General features: G+C 42.3%; 2 protein-coding genes across 8 annotated transcripts in view; one reads left to right on the top strand and one right to left on the bottom strand.

The window, feature by feature from the left end:
* The first annotated feature begins 366 nt into the window (after window positions 1–366).
* On the top strand, window positions 367–22,408 carry OXA1L (OXA1L mitochondrial inner membrane protein). 2 transcript variants are annotated; one of them, XM_030318677.1, is made up of 10 exons: window positions 368–461; window positions 893–1,054; window positions 1,770–1,983; window positions 20,404–20,547; window positions 20,800–20,885; window positions 21,061–21,225; window positions 21,396–21,500; window positions 21,613–21,775; window positions 21,861–21,941; window positions 22,024–22,408. In XM_030318677.1, the coding sequence occupies exons 1-10, from the start codon at window positions 399–401 to the stop codon at window positions 22,149–22,151; spliced, it is 1,311 nt and encodes a 436-aa protein (XP_030174537.1). In that variant the 5' UTR covers window positions 368–398; the 3' UTR covers window positions 22,152–22,408. The 2 variants fall into 2 exon arrangements, with proteins under 2 accessions (XP_030174538.1, XP_030174537.1); XM_030318678.1 differs by lacking the exon at window positions 21,861–21,941 and having other exon boundaries at window positions 367–461.
* The window catches only part of SLC7A7 (solute carrier family 7 member 7), a 36,333-nt gene continuing 32,051 nt past the window's right edge, over window positions 20,347–24,628 (bottom strand). For 4 of the 6 annotated variants that reach the window (XM_030318672.2, XM_030318676.1, XM_030318673.1 and 1 more), the window contains exons 8-10: window positions 24,039–24,188; window positions 23,672–23,855; window positions 22,775–23,310 (exon numbers count right to left, since the gene is read on the bottom strand). In XM_030318672.2, coding sequence (XP_030174532.1) covers window positions 23,204–23,310; window positions 23,672–23,855; window positions 24,039–24,188 — 441 coding nt within the window. In that variant the 3' untranslated portion in view covers window positions 22,775–23,203. Of the gene's footprint in view, window positions 20,608–22,774; window positions 23,311–23,671; window positions 23,856–24,038; window positions 24,189–24,628 lie in introns of those variants that run through there. The other 2 variants (XR_003969499.2, XR_003969498.2) reach the window with 2 other exon arrangements.

Raw genomic sequence — 24,628 nt, forward strand, 5'->3', positions numbered from 1 at the left:
CAATAAAAGTCGAACATCACTGGGCAGGAAAAATCTACGCCAAGCACAGCCAAGACTGTCTCGAAGCTATTTTTTAACTCTACAAATCAGAAGTGAATCGCGGATTTACGAGACGGAGAAAAAGAGCCCAAGTCCCAAAGTTTGCAGTCACTACCAGACCGCCTCTCCCGGGGCTCTTAATTTAAATCTTTCAAAGTCCTGAAAACACTGCACGATCTTGTTAAAAGGACCCTCAGCGTCTTCGTACCCACTTCAAATATGGCCGCCAGGTTTCAGTCCCGTTTACCACCTGATCGTGGCAATAGCTCTGGCTTCAAGCCCATTTCCAAAAGGGCCTCTTCCCGCGAGGCTAAAGTTCTGAGTGCGCAGGCGCGAGCGCAAGGCTTCTTCCCGGCAAAATGGCGATGGGATTGATGTGCGGACGCCGGGAGCTTCTTCGCCTGTTACGGCCACAGCGTCAGGTAAGGATGCCCCAGGGCTTAGCGCCCGAATGCTACCCTGTCCCTGTGGCCCGAGCCCGAGACAGCTTGTGCCAGGGACAGCATGACCTGCCCACCAGGACCTGTCTCTCTTGACCTCGGCTCGCCTGAGGACGCGGGAGGGTTACGGCCCCGGCCGTGCGGCCTCAGCGGCCGCGTATAGTTAACTATTCACGGGTCCCGTTGTCACCCCTGCCACGGAAACCTTAGCCTCGACCTCTGTGCTCCCGGGTGGGTCTGTGGTAACTGAGAGCCAGGACTCAACAAGTTGCATGCCTTCGGGCCAGCCATCTGCGCGCGGAGAGTAGCAGTGCCCTCACCTGTGGTGGCGGGCAGCCTGCTTCGTGGCAAATAAGCATGATGAACGACATCTGCTCCGATAAGAGGGCCCCATCCTCCTTTTACCCTCTCAGTTCCACAGCGTCGCAGGGCCCTCACATTGGCCCCAGAAACCGCTGACCGCGGGGCACCTCTTCCCAGCCGGCCGGTGCTGCGAGCGCCCGCACTATGTCCTCCTCGCGGCCCCTGGCCCACGGGGCCTCAGTACCTCTGTGATCCTGTTCTCAGAAGCCCAGGTAAGAGGCGATTAGTCCCTGCGACGTTAAGAGTGGGGTTTGTTGGTTGATTTGTTTCTATTTTGTTTTAACTACATGGAGAGGGAATGTGGCAAAGAGTTCTTGGCCACACTCCACACAGCTCCCCAAAATGGTGGTATCTCTGCCTGGGATAGATTTTCAAGTCAGTGGGGAAATGACTGACAGTACAGCAGGAGAGATTTAAGTGCTATACAAGGCATTGTTTGCCATAATGGTGGCAAGCCACTGATGGTTTAGATGTGATTCCAGGTGTGCGTGTGTATTAGAAAAGTTATAACTTGCAAATCAAGGACTTCATGGCTATTAATATTTCTGATGGTGAGACCAAGTAAATATTTTGGTCTTAAAAACTAAATTGTTTTAAGTAAAAATTTTGATAGTTTCAGTATCTGCAAAATCATGCCAGTGATGCTCAAATGACTGAAGTTTGGAAAACACTGATAGAAGAAATAACTTCCTAATAGGAAGAGAAGTCATGAAATCTTACTCTAAGTAACTTATCTTCCTGCCTAGAGGAGAAAGTAAAATGTCCTTTTTAAGCTTTGAATTCCATGTACACTGTAGACTAACCTGGGAGAATGAGAAATAGAAAGTCAATAGAACAACCTGATTTGATATTAGTTATTATTTTAGGGGACCTGTGATTTCTTATGTCCCCCCTACTGAGTATTACACATGGCTTCCTTTTGCACAGGTTCAGGCCCCTCCTGTCATTCCTGCAACTCCCCCACCCACAGCCATAACGGAGGTGGCTTCTGGAGAGACTGCAGATGTAATCCAAACTGCTGCAGAACAGAGCTTCGCTGAACTGGGGCTGGGGTCATACACCCCAGTGGGACTAATTCAGAACTTACTGGAATTTATGCATGTTAACCTGGGCCTACCTTGGTGGGGGGCCATTGCTGCATGTAAGGGGAATACATCCTGGTCAAGGGTAGAGGAAATGGGAACTTAGAAGTAGAACTTTAAAGATAGCAGTTCTATACGTGGATGGGAGGGATTACAGCTGACCCTTGAATAACCTGGGGGTTAGGGGTGCCAGCCCCACTCAACAGTTGAAAATCCATGTATAACTTTTCACTTCTCAAAACTTAACTGCTAAAAGCCAACTGTTAGAAGCCTTACTGATAACATAAACAACTAATACATATTTTGTGTGTTATATGTATTCTATATTATATTCTTACAATAAAGTAAGGTAGAGAAAATACATTTACAGTGCTATAAAAAAAAAAAAATCCCTGTATGAGGGGGCCCATGCGGTTCAAACCCCTGTTGTTCAAAGGTCAACTGTAGTTGCAGAAGTTTAGGGGTCAGAAAAGGAGATGATTCAGGTGAGAGAGATTCTTGATACTTGGATACACTCTACTTATCTTTCCCTAACAGGTATTATCAAATCACTAGATCATCTGAGATTCAAGAAATGTAGATATTTGAATGTGAGCATGGGGTTAGATTAAGGAGACCTTGTTAACAGTGATGAAGCTGCCCTGGTTTAGGTGAATAGAAGGTCAGGCCAGGCACTTAAAACCCCCCAAAGTGGAAGATGCCCACATTGTTCCTCCTGTAGGCGAAGACTATAAATTCTGTTTCTTCCTACACCATGCGCCAGAGATCATCCTGTCTCTTGTGTCTTTTTACTGCCCTATTCTGAAAATATAAACATGTTCAAACATACCATGTATTTCTTGAGGAAAAAGTCCCTTCATCCTTTGTTCTTTCTCCTTTCATAGCTGTTATTTTAAAAGACTATCCTGCATGCAGTGGACTTCTTTCCACTCTTTGACACTCAACAATCTGACTTATTAATAACACCTCATTTTAACTGTCTGTGACATCAGCTAAGCCCATATTTTCTTTTCATATGCAGCCTTTCTGTGTTAGACTTTCTCCCCCAGTTTATTCTATTGGAGTGTAGTTGGTACACAATATTATGTTAGTTTCAGGTGTACAACATAGTGATTCAACATTTATACCTTATGAAGTGACCACGATGTCACCATATAAAGTTGTTAACAGTGTTATTAACTATATTCCCTGTGCTGTACATTGCATACCTATGTCTTCTTTATTTATAACTGGAAGTTTGTACCTTTGTTTTTTATTTATTTAAGCAATACCTGGCTCAGCCGGTATAGCATGCAGCTCTTGATCTCAGGGCTCAAACTCAACAACCCTGAGATCAAGAGTCGCATGCTCTACCAGCTGAGCCAACCTAGCACCCCTGGAAGTTTGTACCATTTAATTAATTAATTTACTTATTTTGAGAGCAAGTGGGGGGCGGGAGGGGGGGAACACAAGCAAGCTCCTCGCTGTCAGCACAGAGCCTATTGTGGGGCTCAAACTCAGAAGCCATGAGATCATGACCTGAGGCAAACGCAAGATGCTTAGGGGCACCTGGGTGTCTCAGTCGGTTAAGTATCTGACTTCGGTTCAGGTCATGATCTGCTGGTTCATGGGTTTGAACCCTGCGTCAGGCTTTCTGCTATCAGTGAGGAGCCCGCTTTGGATCCTCTGTCCCCCTCTCTTTTGCTTGTCCCCAACTTGTGCTCTGTCTCTCTCAAAATAAATAAACTTTAAAAAAAAAAAAAAAAAGAGTTGGACACTTAACCGACTGAGCCACCCAGGTGCCCCAAGTTTGTGCCTTTTCATCTCCTATTCTACCCATCTCTGCCAACCCCCTCCCTTTTGACATCCAGATTGTTCTCTATATCTACGGGTCTGTTTGGTTTTCTAGATTCCACATATAAGTGAAATTATACTGTATTTGTCTTTCTCCTTCTGACTATACATAGCATAATACCCTGTAGGTCCATCAATGTCACAAATGGCAAGATCTCATTCTTTTTTATGGCTGCATAATATTCTGCTGTGTCTGTATACACTACACCTTTTTTAGCCATTCACCTATGAATGGACAGTTGCTTCCATATCTTAGCTGTTGTAAATAATGCTGCAATGAACTTAGGGGTGTATGTATATATATTTTTGAAGTACTGTTTTCATTTTCTTTGGGTAAATCCCCAGCAGTGGATGATTAGGTCATATGGTATTTCTATTATTAGTTTTTTAAGGAACTGCCATGCTGTTTTCCACAGTGGCTGTACTATTTTACATTCTCACTAGCAGTGCACGATGAGTTTCTTTTCTCCACATCCTTATCAACACTTACTTCTTTTTTATTCTAGCCATTCTGACATGTTGAGGTGATAACTCATTTTGGCTCTGATTTGCATTTCCCTGATGATTAGTGATGTTTAGCATGTTTTCTTTTTTTTTTTTTTATGTTTGTATATTTTATTTTTGAGAGGGGGGAGGGGCAGAGAGAGACTCCCAAGCAGGCTCTGCACTATCAGCATAGAGCCCAATACAGGGCTCAAACTTATAAACCCATGAGATCATGACCTGAGCTGAAACCAAGTCAGCCACTTAATCAACTGAGCCACCTAGGCACCCCTCTGTCTCTTTTTTGTTGTTGTTGTTGTTGTTTTTTTTTTAATGTTTATTTATTTTTGAGACAGAGAGAGACACAGCATGAACGGGGGAGGGGCAGAGAGAGAGGGAGACACAGAATCGGAAGCAGGCTCCAGGCTCTGAGCCATCAGCCCAGAGCCCGACGCGGGGCTCGAACTCGCGGACCGCGAGATCATGACCTGAGCTGAAGTCGGACGCTTAACCGACTGAGCCACCCAGGCGCCCCTGTTGTTGTTTTTTTAATACTTATTTATTTTTGAGAGGGAGAGAGAAAAAGAGCAAGCAGGGGAAGGGCAGAGAGAGAGAGAGAGAGGGAGACAGAATCCCAAGCGGGCTCTGCGCTATCAGGGTAGAGCCCGAGAAGGGGCTCAAACTCACGAATCTTGATTTCATGACCTGAGCCGAAGTCAAGAGTCAGATGCCTAACCCACTGAGCCACTCAGACACCCCTAGCACGTTTTCATTTGTCTGTTGGCCATCTGCATGTGTTTGTAGAAATGCCTATTCAGGGCCTCTACCCATTTTTTAATTGTACTGTTTTTTGGATATTGAGTTGTAGAAGTTCTTTATTTTGGATATTAACCCCTTATTGATTATATCATTTGCGAATATTTTCTCCCATTCAGTAGTTTACCTTTTTGGTTTGTTGATGGTTTCATTCACTGTGCAAAAACTTTTTGTTTTGGTGTAGTTTCAATAGTTTATTTTGCTTTTATTTCTCTTGCCTGGGAAGACATACCCAGAAAAATATTGCTAAAGCTGATGTCCAAAAATTTACTGCCTATATTTTCTTCTAGGAATTTTATGGCTTCTGGTCTCACATTGAAGTCTTTAATCTAGTTTTGTTTATTTTTGTATATGGTGTCGGAAAGTGATTCCAGTTTCATTCTTTTGCATGTGGCTGTCCAATTTTAACAACACCGTTTATTAAAGAGGCTGTCTCTTCTCCATTGTATATTTTTGCCACCTTTGTCAAAGATTAATTGACCATGTAAATGTAGGTTTATTTCTGGATTCTATTGTGTTCGCGTTAGTTTATGTGTCTGTTTTTGTGCCAGTACCTACTGTTTTATAACTTTGTAATAGATCTTGAAATCTGGGATTGTGATACTTTCATTTTTGTTCTTATGATTGTTTTGGCTATTTAAGGTCTTATGTGGTTCCATACAAATTTTAGAATTCTTCTAGTTGTGTGAAAAATGTAATTGGTATTTTATTTGATAGGGATTGCATTGAATCTGTAGATTGCTTTGGGTGTATGGACATTTTAGCAGTTTTCTTCCAATCCATGAGCATGGTGTATCTTTTCAGTTATTTGTGTTGTCTTCAGTTTCTTTCATCAGTCTTCTACAGTTTTCAGACAGGTCTTTCACTTGCTTAGTTAAATTTATCCCTAGATATTTTATTCTTTTTGGTGCAGTTGTAAATGGAGTTGTTTCTTAATTTCTCTTTCTGCTACTTCATAATTAGTCTGTAGAAATGCAAGACATTTTTGTATGTTAATTTTGTATCTTGCAGCTTTATTTTCATTTATTAATTTTCATATATTACTTGCAATCATTTTTTTTAGTGGAGTTCTAAGGTTTTTCTATGTGTGTCATTTGAAAATAGTGACAGTTTTACTTCTTCCTTACTGATTTAGATGCCTTTTATTTCTTTTTTTTATCTGATTGCTGTGGCTAGAATGTCCAGTGCTGTGTTGAATACAAGTGGCAAGAGGGGACATACTTGGCATGTTCCTGATCTTAAAGCAAAAGTTCTTGGGGTGCCTGGGTGGCTCAGTTGGGGAAATATCTGACTCTTGATTTCGGCTCAGGTCATAATCTCACATTTTGTGAGTTTGAGCCCTGCGTTGACAGCACAGAGCCTGCTTGGGATGCTCTGTCTCCCTCTCCTGCCCCTCCCCTACTCACTGGCTGTCTTTCATAAATGAGTAAATAAACTTTTTTTTTTTTTAATGTATTCTTGAATGCAATTCAGTAATATTTTGTTGAGGTTTTTTTGCATCTGTGTTCATCACACATATCGGCCAGGTAGGTTTTTTTTTTTTTTTTTGTAGTGTCTTTGTTTTTGGTATCAGGGTAATACTGGCCTTATAGAATGAGTTTGGAACGCTTCCCTTCGTCTTCAGTTTTTTGAATAGTTTAAGAAGGATAGGTTAAGAAGGATAAGATTAGCTCTTCTTTAAATGTTTGGTAAAATTCACCTATGAAGTTCTCTGGTCTTGGACTTTTGTTTTTTGGGAGCTTGATTGCCAATTTCATTACTAGTAATCAGTCTGTTCAGATTTTCTATTTCTTCCTGATTCAGTATTGGAAGATTGTATGTTTCTAGGAATTTATTTCTTCCAGGTTGTCCCATATAATGTTGGCATGTAATTATTTATAGTAATGTCTTACAATCCTTTGTGTTTCTGTGGTATTATTCTCTTTCTTTTTTTTTTTTTAATTTTTTTAATTTACATCCAAGTTAGTATATAGTGCAACAATGATTTCAGGAGTAGATTCCTTAATGCCCCTTACCCATTTAGCCCATTCCCCTCCCTCAACCCCTTCAGTAGCCCCCTGTTTGTTCTTCATATTAAAGAGTCTCTTATGTTTTGTCCCCCTCCCTGTTTCTATATATTATTTTTGCTTCCCTTCCCTTATGTTCATCTGTTTTGTCTCTTAAAGTCCTCATATGAATGGAGTCATATATTTGTCTTTCTCTAATTTCACTCAGCATGATACCCTCTAGTTCCATCCACGTAGTTGCAAATGGCAAGATTTCATTCTTTTTCATTGCCAAGTAATACTCCAGTGTGTGTGTGTGTGTGTGTGTGTGTGTGTGTGTGTGTGTGTGTGTAGTATTATTCTCTTTCATTTCTGATTTTACTTATTTAGATCCTCTTTGTGATGAGTCCGGCTAAAGGTTTATTAATTTGGTTTATCTTTTCAAGGAACCAATTCTTGATTTCACTGATCTTTTTTTTTTTAATTTTTTTTTTTAATGTTTTATTTATATTTGAGAAAGAAACAGAGCATGAGTGGGGAAGGGGCAGAGAGAGACGGAGACAGAATCTGAAGCAGGCTTCAGGCTCTGAGCTGTCAGCACAGAGCCCAGTGTGGGGCTTGAACTCATGAACCACGAGATCATGACCTGAGCCAAAGTCAAGACGCTTAACCGACTGAGCCACCCAGGTGCCCCTCACTGATCTTTTCTATCATTTTTATTCAGTCTCCATTTCATTTATTTCTGCTCTGATCTTTATTATTTCCTTCCTTCTACTAATTCTGGTCTCTTTTTTTCTGGTTCACTTAGGTGTAAGGTTAGATCATATGAAATTTTTCTTTTTTCTTGTATCGCTGTAATTTTCCCTCTTAGAACTACTTTTGCTTCTAAAGATATTTGTTCCAAAGATTTTGAACCATTATGTTTTCATTTTCACTAATCTCAAGGTATTTTTCATATCCTCTTTGATTTCATTGGTTGTTCAGTAGCATGTTTTAGCCCCCACGTGTTTGTGGGGGGTTTTGGGGTTTGGTTTCATACTCTTGTGGTCAGAAAAGATGATCTCAGTCTTCTTAAAGTTCTTCACACAGAGGGTGTCCCAGCAGGACAGCTGAAGCTAAAGTGGATTTAGGCTGGGGGAGGGAAGGTGTCTTGGGGAGTTCCACACAGGGAGCACCCTGGCAGGATGGGTGGAGGCAAAGCAAGCATGTGCTGGGAGGTCCCAGAGCACTCTGCACCAGGGATGCCCTAGGAAGTCCTCTGAAGCTGAAGTGTTGCAGGTCTGGGATGTTTCAGGCTACTTTGTGCCTATGGCACCTTGGCCAGACAACTGGAAGTATAGTAAGCACTAACTAGCATGTGCCACACAAGGGCTGCTTTGGTGGGATGGCTTGGACTGTTATGGGCTAAGATCCTGGGGCTCACTGAAGAGGTAGGCTGGCTAGGGTACTCAGACCTGGCTCCTGTCCATGCAATCAAGGTGGAAGGGGAACATAGATTGTGGCACTCGCAAGCCCCACTGACCTGAAGAGAGTTCCAGCAGCTGCCCTGTCATTTGGCGGAGTTCTACAACTGGAACCTTTTTAAACCACAGCTTTTATTTTTTCTGTAACCTAGTTTATCCAGGGTTGGTATGGGTTAGTGTCCTGGGGCTCGTGCGGCAGCAGGCCAGCTAGGCACCTAGACCCTGCCTCCCATCAGTGCTATCAAGGTGGAAGGACAATGTAAACTCTGACATTCTCCAGCCCCAGTGCTAGAGAGAGTTCCAGCAGCTCTCCACTGTTTGGCAGGGTTCTAAAACCAGTTGCTTTGTAATTTAGTTGCTGATTGATTAATCGATTGTAATTTACCCCCAGTGTAGGGCTCAAACTCACCACCCTGAGATCAAGAGTCTCATGCTCTACTGACTGAGCCAGCCAGTTGCTCTTTCATACTGCTGCTTTTTTTGTGTGCCCAGGGTAGAAGAAACTGCTTGTGATCCCTCAATGCAGTCCCTCCCCACTGCGGTTCACAGTGCTGGAGCGTGGAGGTTCCCTTCATTAGTGTGTGTCCATCTCTCTTGCCTTTCTCTATGTGATCTATCTTCCATTGTGCAGAAGCTGTTCAGTCAGCCCTCAGTTCTTCAGGAGGAATTGCTTTGTAAATAGGTGTAGATTTGGTGTGTCCATGTAGGAAGTGAGTTCAGTGTCTTCCTACATTGCCACCTTAGACAGGAAGCCCAGTAGTATGGACATTTTAATAGTATTAATTCAGTCCATAAACACAGTATATCTTTCCATTATTTGTATTGCCTTCAGTTTCTATAATCAGTGTCTTATAGTTTTCAGAGTACAAGTGTTTCACCTCCTTGGTTAAATTTGTTCCTCAGTATTAATTTTGTATCCTTCAGATTTACTGAATTCATTTATTCTGATCATTTTTGGATAAAGTCTTTAGGGTTTTCTGTATATAGTAATGTGTCATCTGCAAATACTAATGGTTTTGCTTCTTTTCCAGTTTGGATGGCTTTTATTTCTTTTTCTCATCTATTGCTGTGGTAGGACTTCCAGTACAGGTATAACTTACTTTATTGCACTTTGTGGATAATGCATTTTTTACATATTGAAGGTTTGTGGCAACCCTGCATCTTGCAAGTCTTATCAGTGCCATTTTTACAACAGCATTTGCTCATTTCCTGTCTCTGTGTCACATTTTGGTAATTCTCACAATACTTAAAACTTTTTTATTATATTTGTTACAGTGTTTTGTGATGCTACCATTGTAATTGGTTTTTTTTGTTGGTTTTTTTTTATTTATTATTTTTTTTTTTTTAATTTTTTTTTCAGCGTTTATTTATTTTTGAGACAGAGAGAGACAGAGCATGAACGGGGGGAGGGGCAGAGAGAGGGAGACACAGAATCGGAAACAGGCTCCAGGCTCTGAGCCGTCAGCCCAGAGCCCGACGCGGGGCTCGAACTCCCGGACCGCGAGATCGTGACCTGGCCGAAGTCGGACGCTCAACCGACTGCGCCACCCAGGCGCCCCTTTTTATTTTTTTTTTTAACGTTTATTTATTTTTGAGACAGACAGAGACAGAGCATGAATGGGGGAGGGGCAGAGAGAGAGGGAGACACAGAATCGGAAGCAGGCTCCAGGCTCTGAGCCATCAGCCCAGAGCCCGACGCAGGGCTCAAACTCACGGACCGCGAGATCGTGACCTGAGCTGAAGTCGGACGCCTAACCGACTGAGCCATGCAGGCGCCCCACCATTGTAATTGTTTTGGAGTGTCACAAACTGTACCCATATATGACAGAGAATGTAATCAATAAATGTGTGTGTTCTGACTATTCTACCAACCAGCCATTCCCCCATCTCTCTCCCTTTCTTCAGGCCTTCCCAGGGCACAACAATATTGAAATTAGGCCTGAAATTAGGGTTAATAACCCTACCGTGACCTCTCATTGTTCAAGTGAAAGGAATAGTCACATGTCTCACCATAAAAGCTAGAAATGATTAAATTTAGCGAGGAAGGCAAAAGTCATCACACTAACCAACAGATTCTCAACATGGATGAGAAGCCTTATATTGGAAGAAGATGTCATCTAGGACTTTCACAGCTAGAGGGAAGTCAATGTCTATCTTCAAAGGACAGGCAGACTCTTGTTAGGAACTAATACAACTGATGGCTTTAAGTTGAGCTGTCCTTGTTAGTATAGTGGTGAGTATCCCCACCTGTCATGTAGGAGACCTGGTTCGATTTCCCAACCGGGAAGCAAGACACCCTTTGGTGGCTGGGTGGCTCAGTCAGTTAGGCTTCCGACTTGGGCTCAGGTGATGATCTCATGGTTTGAGCCCTGTGTCAGCTCTGTGCTGACAGCTTGGAGGCTGGAGCCTGCTTCAGATTCTGTGTCCTCCCTCTCTCTCTGCCCCTCCCCCACTCACACTCTTTTCTCTTTTTTTTTTTCATTATGTATATTTTTAAATCTTTTATTTATTTTTGAGAGAGAGGGAGTCCAAGCTGGGGAGGAGCAGAGAGAGAGACACAGAATCCGAAGCAGGCTCCAAGCTCTGAGCTGTCGGCACAGAGCCTGATGCATGGCTGGAACTCACAGACCATGAGATCATGACCTGAGCCCAAGTCGGATGCTAAACCAACTGAGCCACCCAGGCGCCCCTCTCTCTTTTTCAAAAATAAACATTTAAAAAATTGTTTTAATCCTTTTAAGTTGAAGCCAGTGCTCATTTCCCATTTTGAAAATTGCAAGGCCCTGAAGAATTATGCTAAATCTACCCTGCCGGTGCTCTATAAATAGAACAACAAAGCCTGGGTGACAGCACATCAGTTTACAACATGGACTGAATATTTTAAGCCTACCATTGAGACCTAGTCCTTAGGAAAAAAAGATTCGTTTCAAAATATTGCTCATTGACAATGGACTTGGTCACCTAAGTGCTCTGATGGAGGTATACAAGACTGATGTTATCATACCTGCTAATGCAACGTCCATTCTGCAGCCCATGGATTAAGGAGTAATTTTAAGTCCTAATTTTTAAGAAATACATTTTGTAAAGCTAGAGCTGCCATAGATTGTGGTTCCTCTGATAGATCTGGGCAAAGTAAATTGATAACCTTTTGGAAAGGATTCACCATCCTAGATGCCATAAAAAACATTCACGATTCATGAGAAAAGGTCAAAATACCAACGTTAATAAGAGTATGATATAAGTTCCAGTTCCAGTCCTCATGGATGACTTTGAGGGGGTCAAGACTTCAATGGAGGAAGTAACTGCAGATAAGATAGAAATAGCAAGAAAACTAAAAGGGAGCCTCAAGAAATGACTGAATTGCTGCAGTCGCATGATAAAACTTGAATAGATAAGGAGTTGCTTCTTATGAAGAGCAAAGAAAGTGGTTTCTTGAGATGGATTTATTCCTGGTGCAGATACTATGAAGACTGTTAAATGATAAAGGATTTGGAATATTACACAGACTTAAGTGATAAAGCAGTAGCAGGGGTTGACTCCAATTTTGAAAGTTCTAATGTGGATAAAATGCTATCAAACAGCATTGCATTCTACAGAGAAATTCATAAAAGAAAGAGTCAATTGGTGCAGCAGACCTCACTGCCGTCTTTTTTAAGAAATTGCCACGGCCACCTCCAGCTTTCAGCAACCACCTGGTCAGCAGCCATCCATCAGTATCAAGGCAAGACCCTCCAGGAGCCAAAAGATAACTTGCTGAAAGCTCAGATGATAGCATTTTTTAGCAATAAAGTACCTTTTTTTTTTAATGTTTATGTATTTTTAAGAGCAAGAGAGTGCAAGTGGGAGAGGGGCAGAGAGAAGTGGGGGAAAGAGGATCCAAAGTGGGCTCTGCACTGACAGCAGTGAGCCCGACATGGGGCTCAAACTCACAAACCATGAGCTCATGACCTGAACTGAAGTTGGATGCTTAACCAACTAAGCCACTCAGGTGCCCCAATAAAGTACTTTTAAGGTATGTATATTATTTTTTTAGACATAATACTATTGCACTTAATAAACTACAGCATAGTATAAATATAACTTTTATATGCACTGAGAAACGAGTAAATGCATTTGACTCTCTTTATTGTGATAACCACTTTACTGGTAGTCTAGAACCAAAACTGCAACATCTCCAAGGTGCACCTCATATTGTTAAAAGCAATGAGAATGGGCATCCTTGTCTTGTTCCTGATCTTAGAGGAAAAGCTTTCAGCTTTTCACTATTCAGTATGTTAGCTGAGGATTTGTCATAGATGACCTTTATCATGTTGAGGTATATTCCCTCTATACCTACTTTTTTGAGACTTTTTTAAAACATTAAAAAAAATTTTTTTTTAATGTTTATTTGTTTTTGAGACAGCATGAGTGAAAGAGGAGTAGAGAGAGAGAGAGGGAGACAGAATCTGAAGCAGGCTCCAGGCTTTGAGCTGTTAGCACAGAGCCTGACATAAGGCTCAAACTCATGAGCCATGAGATCATGACCTGAGCCAAACAAAGTCGGATGCTTAACCAACTGAGCAAACCAGGTGCCCCAAGAGTTTTTAATCATAAATGGATTTTGAAATTATCATCAAATGCCTATTCTGTATCTTTTGAGATGATTTTTATTCTTTTTGTTAATGTGTGTCAACATCGATGGGTTTGCATATATTTAACCATCCTTGCATTCCTGGAATAAATCTCACTTGATCATAGTGTGTGATCCTTTTAATGTATTGTTGCATTTGGTTTGCTAATATTTTGTTGAGGATTTTTACATATATGTTCATCGAGGATATTGACCTGCAGTTTTCTTTTTTTGTGTGATGTCTTTGGTATCAGGGTAATACTGGCCTTATAGAATGAGTTTGAAAGCTTTTTTCTTCCTCTTCAGTTTTTTGGAATAGTTTGAGAAAGATCGGTATAAACTCTTCTTTAATGTTTGGTAGAATTCACCTGTGAAGCTGTCTGATCTGGGGACTTTTGTTTGTTGGTAATTTGATTCACAATTCAATTTCATTACTAGTAATCAGTCTGTCCAGAGTTTCTATTTCTTCTTGATTTAGTCTCAGAAGATTGTATGTTTCTTCTGGGTTGTCCCATTTGTTGGCATATATTTTTTATAATAGCGTCTTATAATCCTTTGTGTTTCTGTGGTATGGGTTGTTCTGTTTCATTTCTGATTTTATTTGGGCCCTCTCTTTTTTTTTCCTTGATGAGTCTGGCTAAAGTTTATCAATTTTGTTTTATCTTTTTTTTCTTTTTTTAATGTGTATTTATTTTTAAGAGAGAGAGTAAGTGCAAGCGAGGGAGGGGCAGAGGGGGAGACACAGAATCTGAATCAGGCTCCAGGCTCAGCTGTCAGCACAGAGACTGGAGTGGGGCTCGAACTCATAAATCACGAGATCATGACCTGAGCCAAAGTTGGGCGTTTAACCAACTGAGCCACCCAGGCGCCCCAATTTTGTTTCTCTTTTTAAAAGACCACCTCTTGGGGCACCTGGGTGGCTCAATCGGTTGAGCATCTGATGTCAGCTCAGGTCATGATGCGCGGTTTGTGAGTTCTAGCCCTGCATCGGGCTCTGTGCTGACAGCTCAGAGCCTGGAGCCTGCTTTGGATCCTGTGTCCCCCTCTCTCTCTGCCCTCCCCCGCTCATGCTTTGTCTCTCAAAAATAAAAATAAAATATTTAAAAAAAAAAAGACCATCCCTTAGATTTGTTGATCTTCTGTATTGCTTTTTTAATCTATTTCATTTGTTTCTGCTGTAATCTATTATTTCCTTCCCTCTACTAATTCTGGGCTTTGTTCTTTTTTTTTTTTTTTTTTAATGTTTATTTATTTTTGAGAGATAAAGACACAGAGCATGAGCAGGAGAGGGACAGAGAGAGATGGGAAACACAGAGTCCAAAACAGGCTCCAGGCTCTGAGCTGTCAACACAGAGCCCGACACGGGGCTTGAACTCACAAACCGCAAGACCATGACCTGAGCTGAAGTCAGACACTTAACCAATTGAACTATGCAGGTGCCCATGGGCTTTGTTCTTTTTCTAGTTCATTTAGCTGTAAGGTTAGATTGTTTTAGATTTTTCTTGTTTCCTAAGGTAAGTCTTTACTATCTAAGCTTCCCTTTTTCAACTGCTTTTGCTGCATCTTATAGATTTTGGACTATTGTGTTTCCATCTTCATTTATCTCAAGGTCCTCCTTGACCCACTGGTTGTTTAGTAACATGTAGTTTAGCCTCCACATGTTTGGCTTTTCCATTTTTCCTCTTGTAATTGATTTTTAGTGTCATACAATTGTTGTTAGAAAAGATGCTTGATATGATTTTAGTTTTCAGTTCATTAAGACTTGGTTTGTGGCTTAACATATATCCTGGAGGATGTCCCATGTGCAGTTGAAAAGAATGTGTGTTCTGCTGTCTGGGGACTGTTGTGTTGTTGTTTTAATATTTTTTTAAGGTTTGTTATTTATTTTTAGTAATCTCTACACCCAACATGAGGTTCAAACTCAAGATCAAGAGTTAATGCTCTTTTTTTTTTTTTTGCCATTCTTTCTTTTTTTTTTTTTCTTAATTTTTATTTATTTTTTTAATTTACACCCAAGTTAGTTAGCATATAGTGCAACAGTGATTTCAGGAGTAGATTCCATAATGCCCCTTACCCATTTAGCCCATCCATCCTCCCATAACCCCTCCAGTAACCCTGTCTGTTCTCCATGTTTAAGAGTCTCATGTTTTTGTCCCCCCCCCCATTTTTATATTATTTTTGCTTCCTTTCCCTTATGTTCATCTGTTTTGTATCTTAAAGTCCTCATGAATGAAGTCATATATTTGTCTTTCTCTAATTTCGCTTAGCATAATACCCTCTCGTTCCATCCACGTAGTTACAAATGGCAAGATTTGATTCTTTTTGATTGCCAAGTAATACTCCATTGTGTGTGTATATGTGTGTGTGTGTGTGTGTGTGCGCGCATGCATGCACACACACACACAACCACATCTTCTTTATCCATTCCTCCATCAATGGACATTTGCGCCCTTTCCATACCTTGGCTATTGTTGATAGTGCTGCTATAAACATTGGGATGCATGTGCCCCTTCGAAACAACACACCTGTATCCCTTGGATAAATACCTAGTAGTGCAATTGCTGGGTCATAGGGTAGTTCTATTTTTAATTTTTTGTGGAATCTCCATACTGTTTTCCAGAGTGGCTGCACCAGCTTGCATTCCCAAGGAGTCACATGCTTTTCTGACTGAGCCAGCCAGGTACCCCTGTATTCTGCTGTTTCGGAATGGAATGCTTTGTATATATCTATTAAGTCTCTAGTCTTATGTGTTGTTTAAAGCAACTGTTTCCTTATGGATTTTCTGTCTGGACAGTCTATCCATTGATGTAAAAGGGATGTTAAAGTCCCCTACCTTTATTGTATAAGTGTCAATTTCTTCCTTTTTGTCTGTTAACATTTCCGTTACATATTTAGCTGCCCCTGTGTTGGGTGCATAAATATTTCCAAGTGTTATATTCTCTTTGGATTGATCCTTTTATCATTATGTAATGCCCTTTTTTGTCACTCGGTTTTGTCTGATACAAGTATTGCTACCCCAATTTTCTTTTCATTTCCATGGAATATCTTTTTCCATCACTTTCAATCTGTCTTCTTAGGAATCACATGTGAGTCTCTTCCAGGCAGCATATAGACGAGTCTTGTTTTTTTAATCCATTCAGCCACCTGTGTCTTGATTGGAACATGTAGTTCATTTACCCTCAAGATAATTACTGAAAGATATACTTTTTATCATTTTTTTAAGTAATCTCTGGGGCGCCTGGGTGGCGCAGTCGGTTAAGCGTCCGACTTCAGCCAGGTCACGATCTCGCGGTCCGTGAGTTCGAGCCCCGCGTCGGGCTCTGGGCTGATGGCTCAGAGCCTGGAGCCTGTTTCCGATTCTGTGTCTCCCTCTCTCTCTGCCCCTCCCCTGTTCATGCTCTGTCTCTCTCTGTCCCAAAAATAAATAAACGTTGAAAAAAAAAATTTTTTTTTTAAAAATAAAAAAAGTAATCTCTACACCCAATGTGGGGCTCAAATTCACAGCCCCCTAAAAATCAGGAGTCACGTGCTCTACCAACTGAGCCCGCCAGGTGCCCTTACTTCTTACCATTTTTTTGATTTCTGCTTCTTTTTGTAGTTCTTCTCTGTTCCTATCTTTCTCTTCCCTTGTAATTTGGTGACTTTCCTTAGTGTCATGTTTGTATACCTTTCTCTTTATTTTTGTGTGTATATTATAGGTATTTGCTGTGTGGTTACCATGAGGTTCATATGTAACATTGTATGTATATAACAGTCTATTTTAAGTTGATGGTTGCTTTAAGTTCAAGTGCATTCTAAAAGCACTACATTTTTAGTCCCCCTTCTCACATTTTGTAGGTTTTAGTTTTTGTGTTTGGGTTTTTTGGAGTTTATTTTGATGTCTGTTTTGTTTTGTTTTGTTTTGTTTTGAAGCTTTAAAAGCTTTTATTCAGAAAGCCTATGAAATAATTATATGATACTTTGAATGGGTAGGTGGTACAAAAAATGACTTGAAAATTCCTACATTGTTTTTGACATATCTTAGAATTTAATATTTTGTGTATCTCTTGACTAATTATTGTAGGTCTAGGTGATTTTATTACTTTTGTCTTTTAACCTTCATACTAAAGTCTGTAGTCAGTTATCTGCTCCCTTTATTATATGTTTACCTTTGCCAGTGAGATTTTTTTTCATAATTTTCTTATTTCTAATTATAGCCTTTTCTGTTTTGAGAATTCTGTTTAATATTTCTTATAAGGCTAGTTGGTGTTGATGAATTCTTTAGCTTTTGCTTCTCTGGGAAACTCCTTATCTCTCCCTCAATCTGAATGATAATTTTGCTGGGTAGGCTATTCTCAGTTGTAAGTTTTTCCTTTTGGCACTTTGAATATATTGTGCTCCTTCTGGCTTGTAAAGTTTTTGCTGAAAAATCAACTAATAGTCTTATGGGGGCTCTTTTGTATATAGTTGTTTTCCTCTTGCTGCTTGTAAGATTCTTTAACTGTTGGAATTTTTATTAATTAGTCTTAGTGTGCATCTTTTTGGGTTCATCTTTTTTTGGGATTGTCTCTGCTTTCTGGAGTTGGATGTCTGTTTCCTTTAACAGGTTAGGGAAGTTTTCACCCATTATCTTTTCAAATAGGTTTTCTGTCCCTTTCTCTCTTTCTTCTGAGATCCCTATGATGCCAATGTTAGTACAGTTGATATCCCTGAGGTTCCTTAAATCATCCTCAGTATTTTTCTTTTTTCTTTTTGCTGTTCCCATTGGGTGATTTCCACTATCTTCTAGATATCTGATTCATTCTTCTGCATCACCTAATCTGCTATTGATTCCCTCTAATGTACTTTTTATTTTAGTTATTGTATTCAGCTCTCATTGGCCCCTATTTTATAGTTTCTGTTGAAATTCTGTTCATCCATTCTTCTTTGGAGTTCAGTGAGTATGTTTATGACTTAGACCCTTGTATCTGGTAGATTGCTTATCTCTTCTTTGTTTAGTTCTTTTTCTGAGGTTTTGTCTTGTTCTTTTGTTTAGAACATACTTTTCTGGCTCTTCGTTTTGCCTAAACTCTCTGTGTTTATATTAGTTAGATCACTTCTGTCTCCTGGTTGTGAAGGAATGAGTTTTTGCAGAAGGTGTCCTGTGAGGTCCAGTAGTGCAAACTCCCCGGTCACCTGAGCCAGGTGCCCTAGAGGTTCCTTGTGTGAGTGGCGTGTACCCTTCTCCTGTGGCTGGGTCTCTTTTGGTGCAGACTCAATGGTTTGCAGAGCTGTCCCCTGACACAGCTGTCTACAAGGCTCAGCCACAGCTTCTTCAGGTGTGCTGGTAAGTAGAGCTGCCCCCCATCCTGTCTGAGAGGCCCAGCTACTAACTACTACTGTTGGGTGGGCTGGTGTGAGGGTTTGGCCCCAGCATAGCTGGCTACCAAGCCCAGCTGTTGCAGGTGCTCTAGCAGGCAGGGCAGGGACCTCTTGGTGGGGGTGGCTCTGGTGCAGACTGAGGCCACCTGCTGGGTGGGAGGGGGAAGGCAGGGAGCCACTTAAGAGGGGCTCCTGGCCAGTGCATGAGTTGGGCTGAGCAAGCTGGTGCTAGCACAGTAGATGGAGAATGTCAGAAATGGTGCCCACCAGTTCTTCCATCCCCAGAGAATGTTCCAACAGATCCCTGCCCTGCCAGCACATGCCCTAAAATTAGTCTGTGGATCTCTTCCATGTGTAGCCCATTTTTCTAACTGCTGCCTCTGCACTGAACCTTCAGCAAGTGAGATTGTGCTGTACCCTTTTAAAGCAGAGTCTGGGGGCGCCTGGGTGGCTGAGTCAGTTAAGCGACCGACTTCAGCTCAGGTCATGATCTCACAGTCCGTGGGTTCGAGCCCTGCGTCAGGCTCTGTGCTGACAGCTCAGAGCCTGGAGCCTGCTTCGGATTCTGTGTCTCCCTCTCTCTCTGCCCCTCCCCTGCTCACGCTCGTCTCTGTCTCAAAAATAAATAAACATTAAGGAAAAAAATTTTTGTTAAATAAAAAATAAAAGCAGAGTCTGTTTCCTATTGCACTCCAGCTCTCCCAGACATAAGCCTTGCTGGTTATCAAAACCAGATGTTGTACGGGGCTTGTCTTCCCAGTGCAGGTCCCCCAGTCCTGGGAACCTAATATGGGGCTTGGACCCCTCATTTCACAGGGAGAGCCTTTATGGTTATGAAGTCCCTCCCACTCGTGGTTCCGGACTAGACCATGTCTCTGCCTCCTATCCAGCTCAGAATGGCTTTTTCTTTATATCCTTAGTTGTATAAGATCTCTTCTGCTACTCTGAAGTTCTTTCTCAGAGACAGTTATATATGTAGTTACAGATTTTGGTATATCCTTGAGAGAATGTAAGCTCACGATCTTTCCTCCTCCTCCATTTTGACCTCTTGGGACCAAGGTCCTGTATTAGACACTTTAGACCTTGAAATCTATCCCATGGCTTTTGTGATCATCTTTCCTGATTTTCTTCCAGTCTTTCTGACCACATTTTTCCATTTCCATTGCCCTTGCCCAGTTCTCGGTCTCCCCCTTCAGGGCTAGTGTTCTCGGTTTCACCCTTAGCTTCCCTTCTCTTTCCACTCCACATCAGCCATCATAATGTTGATAAAGCCTAAGCCCATATCCCGCCCCCAACTACCACTACCACCACCCTCTTTTTTCAGCCCAGACCCTCTTGCTTGTCTACAGATAAAGTATTTGTTGGAATTATCAAGAAATAGGAAATATAAGAAAAGAAATAGGAGCTAAAGCAGTAGGCCACCAAATTACTTCCTACCTTAGGGATTTCTAAGATAGTGGTTTTCAAACTTTATTCCTGGGAGCCCCAGAGTTCTATAATGGTGCCTCTGAGGAAAGAAAAAGCCAGAGCTTGAACAGTTCTGTAGCCAGACTACCCCCTCATCCAGAGCAGCTCAATTTTATCTGTTACGTGTATTGGGGCTACACCTAAGAGTTGGGGGTGGGGGGTTCCATTGATAATAGAAGAGTTTGGAAACCACTGATCTAGAGAAGTATCTTCTGTCACCTTCCTTTTGTTCAAGGAAATAAACAGGATTCCTGGCCATTTGCTTACAGAAGTTAATGCTAGACATTGTGATATCAAAGCAGAAGACTAAGCCTTGAAGGAACTAAGTCACCCCTGCCCTTTGTTTTGGGCTCCTCCAGCAAGAGTCGCAGTGTTGAAAAGACTGGAATAAGAAAGAGTCTTTCAGTGAGGACCTAAAGACCTTCAGCCTTCTAGCTGCAGAACTGCTTTAATTTCACTTCAGTCCTAGTGTATGTTTTCCAGGTACAGTCCTTGCCCGATGCCTGGTGTTTCCTCTCATCGTGAAGGGCCAACGAGAAGCAGCCAAGATCCACAACCACTTGCCAGAGATCCAGAAGTTTTCCACTCGAATCAGAGAGGCCAAGTTGGCAGGAGACCATGCTGAGTGTGAGTCAACTGCAGAATGCATGTAGGAGCGGAACACATTTGCACTTTGCTGACATTCTGCTGAGGGAAGGGAATGACCAAAATCGGGAGTTACTAGAGGTGGGCAAGTTGTAAAGATGTACCTGCTCCTTGGGCCTAATGTTTGCAGTGACTAGCAAGGGTCAGGTAGAAATTTCATGGGCCAGATAGTAAGGATAGTGACCTCCACTGATGTAACTGTTAGCCCAACCATTAATTTCCCCTTGTTCACAGTTTACAAGGCCTCCTCGGAAATGACATTTTACCAGAAAAAGCATGATATTAAACTCTTTAGACCTCTTATTCTACCTCTGACTCAGGTAAGCAAAAACATTTTCCTTCTGATTTTATCCCATACCAGTCAGATAGCCTCCTCTGTGTTTCCCATGCCTTAGACCCCGAAAAAGCAGTGGTGGTGATACAGTTTTCAGTAATGGAGTAATGAGAATGTCTCCTTTGCTAAAGGGTCCTGACACTGTTTATCCTTTGTACTAGGCCCCAATCTTCATCTCCTTCTTCATTGCCTTGAGAGAAATGGCCAACCTTCCTGTGCCCAGCCTGCAGACAGGTGGCCTCCTATGGTTCCAGGATCTCACACTGTCCGACCCCACCTACATATTACCACTGGTAGTAACTGCTACAATGTGGGGTGTCCTTGAGGTAAGCCCAGGCTGGCCAAGTGCCAGGTCTGCAAAGTGGGGAGTAGGGATAAAGTAGTTATGCAGAATGGTCATTCTTTGCCCCTTGGAGAAGTAGAATTAATGGGTTGAAATCTGTGCCAGATTCTTTAAAATTGATGTGCATTTGCTCCTTTTTTATTTTTTTGGCAGTTAGGCGCTGAGACTGGTGTACAAAGTTCTGATCTTCAGTGGATGAGAAATATAATCAGAGTGATGCCCCTAGCAGTCTTGCCCATAACTATCCATTTCCCCACGGTAGGTAATGGCTTAGGAACTGGCTCCAAGCCCTTCCACCTAGCCTTGCCATCTCCCATCGAGCTAGTAACAGATGACAGTTTCTGAGTATTGTCTCTTTCTTTTCATCCAGGCTGTGTTCATGTATTGGCTCTCCTCCAATGTGTTTTCCCTGGGCCAGGTGTCTTGCCTCCGGATTCCAGCCGTACGGACTATACTTAAAATCCCCCAGCGTGTGGTGCATGACTCTGACAAATTACTTCCACAGGAAGGCTTCTTAAAAAGCTTCAAAAAAGGTAAGGGTGTGCCCTCAGTATAACAGGATTGGGGGAAAGTAGTCAAAAAATGGGTAGAGGCCCAACTGCCTTCCTCTTTACACAGGGTGGAAGAACGCTGAACTGGCTCATCAGCTACAAGAGCGCGAACGACGCATGCAGAATCACTTAGAGCTAGCAGCCAGGGGTAAATAGCCCTTTCAGGCTAAATTCTGTGATTTGTTTCTTCCTTTCCTTTGTTCATTGAGATTTGTTTTCTTTTGCCCTAGGTCCCTTACGACAGACCTTCACCCACAACCCTCTGCTACAGCCTGGAAAGAATCAGCCTCCCAGCACCCCGAGTAGCAGCAGTGCCAACCCAAAGTCAAAGCAGCCCTGGCGTGACACACTCAGCTGAATTCCATCTCTGCTCACACTGGTAGGAACTCTCTCTTCAAAGGCTCAGCCTCAGAACAAGATTTGACGCTGAGTCATTGCCCCAGGCCTTAGAAACTCTGAGGTGTTGTACAGATCTTCATTGTAAAAGTGGATTCCACTACAGACTCTTACCCCTAAGTGTAAAAGAGCCGAGTGATCTTGCCGTCCACAGAATTAGTAAACCTCTGTACTCCATGCTGCTTTCTGACACTTATTAAACAGGGAAATGAACTGAAGGATAGATTGATTGGTAATTGCTCCTGCCCATGCTCTTAGGAAGTGCCTCAGTGTTGTCAACTGGCATTATGATCTTAAACTCCTACCTCACACATGGATTTTTCCATCCATTTATTTATCTTGGATCCTATAAAATATTCAAGTTAGATGTGCTCAATTTCTTAGTGATCAGTACGAAGGACAGGAGTTGATATCTAACAACCTAAAATTTTGCTAGAGCAACTTAGGTGTGCTCTCTCGCATGGAGACTGGTTTCATCAGCCTCCAACAGCTGACTTGAGAGACAAGCAGAAGACTGGGACAGTTTTCATTAGCCTAGGAGGAACACTAAAAGCAGACACCTATCTAAAATGAAGCCACTCAAAGTTTAGAACATAACGTTTATTGTCTAGCACCTGTGACAGTTTCATGTCTCTCTCTCTAAAGGAGACAGGAAGTTTGGAGCATTATTGGCCCTTTTAAAGGAAAGGAGTGGGTAGGCACACCCAGAAGTGAGTGAACATCTTGACACACAGGGATATGCTACTAGTACAACCAAGCCCACACCTGACATGCTCCCCACCACAGTCTGCTATATTGTCTCTTTTTTAAAAAAAATCTGGAACAGTGTGTAGCAAAACAAATAAATTACTTTTCATCTCTCAAAAAGCAAGTTCAAAAATTGGAGGCACCTGTCCAGAAGCCTGGTCTGAGCAGCTTCAACAAAGAAGTGTACTTTCCTTTTCTCTTCCTTGGCTCCAGCCAGCAAGAGACAAGAGGCCCCCGCTTTCCGCATCTTAGAATTCTAGATGGTGTTTAGTTAGACTTGGGATCTCGTTGCTTGGGTATCTCTCTTCCATCATCCAAATCCATCTCTGCAGCAACTGACATACATAGGACCTGGAGGTACCATGTAGTGGATGCTACAAAGAGAAGTGCGAGTCAAAAGTGAGAAGAGGTCAACTGAGCTCAATTCAAGTGGCACTGAACAGGGCTGGCCTGGAGGACAATTAATTTAAGCCTTAGTGTTAACAGGAAGAGCCAACGGCAAAGGTGACTTAGGGGGACGAGATTTGTGGAAAGGCCGTACACAATAGCTAAGCCAACTCGAAGATCCAGAGGCTTGGGGCGGTGGGGAGGGGTGGCTGGATGGCCCAGTTGGTTAAGCATCCAATTTCATGATTTAGGCTCCGGTCTTGATTTCAGAGTTGGGAGTTCAAGCCCCCACGTTGGACTCCACACTGGGTGTGGAGCCTACTTTAAAAAAAAGACCCAAAGGCTTACCCACAATCCTTCGGAGGCAGTGAGGTCGCTTGTGTTCTGGCACTCTGATGATGAGGAAGTAAAAGGGCAAGCCCGAGAGAGCAATGCCAATGCCGATGAGGGAGTTGATGGTATCACTGTAAAGCGGTACGGCCACCAGGAAGATGGTGCAGAGGCAGAAGACAATGGGAAAGAAAAGACTGAGCTGAAGGGCACAAGACAAAACAATGGACGTTAGACAGCTACAGTAGCAGTTTCTCCTGTGAAGATTACAGCACTGAGCCCTTCCATCCCCTTCATCTCCACCCACTACCACCACCAAATCCTAGGCAGAGGGTTCTGTCTTGAAAGAATCCCCTGGAGCAAAGGTAAGAGGGAGGTGAATTACCTTGAGGGGACGAGGCCGATTAGGCTCCTTCCAGCGCAGATAAAGCTGACCGACGATAGAGAGCCCCACGAAGAACCAGTAGCTGAAGCTGTAGTAGTTAATGAGCTGAAAGATGTCCTCCACACACAAGTAGATCAGTGCCATGATACCCTGCAGGCACAAGCAGAAGTCAGCTCCTCCTCACAGCATTTGTCACTCAAGGGGTTTTTTTAATGCCCTTTTTTTTAATCCCTACGCCCAGTGTGGGACTTGAACTCACAACCCCGAGATCAAGAGTTGCATGCTTCACTACCTGTGCCAGCCACATCCCCCCCCCCCCCCGCCTATACAGTTTCTCTTAACCTAAAGCCCATCTCCACCTTTTGCTACCTAACATAAAAATCCACTTCAGATGCACTTTGTCCAAGAAGTCTTTCCTCATGCACCTTCTGCCCCCGTGGAAGATCATTTCTTCCTTTAAACACTACAGCACTTACTAATCTTGGCAGTCATTTCATCTCAATATATTCAGCATGCTTTATGCCTTATCCTAGACCAGAGGAGGTTACCATTTTTTATGGAAGGCAGTTTTTCTGTTAGACTCTAGAGCT

The sequence above is a fragment of the Lynx canadensis genome, chromosome B3 (genome assembly GCF_007474595.2).
Source record: "Lynx canadensis isolate LIC74 chromosome B3, mLynCan4.pri.v2, whole genome shotgun sequence".
Lineage (NCBI taxonomy): Eukaryota > Metazoa > Chordata > Mammalia > Carnivora > Felidae > Lynx > Lynx canadensis.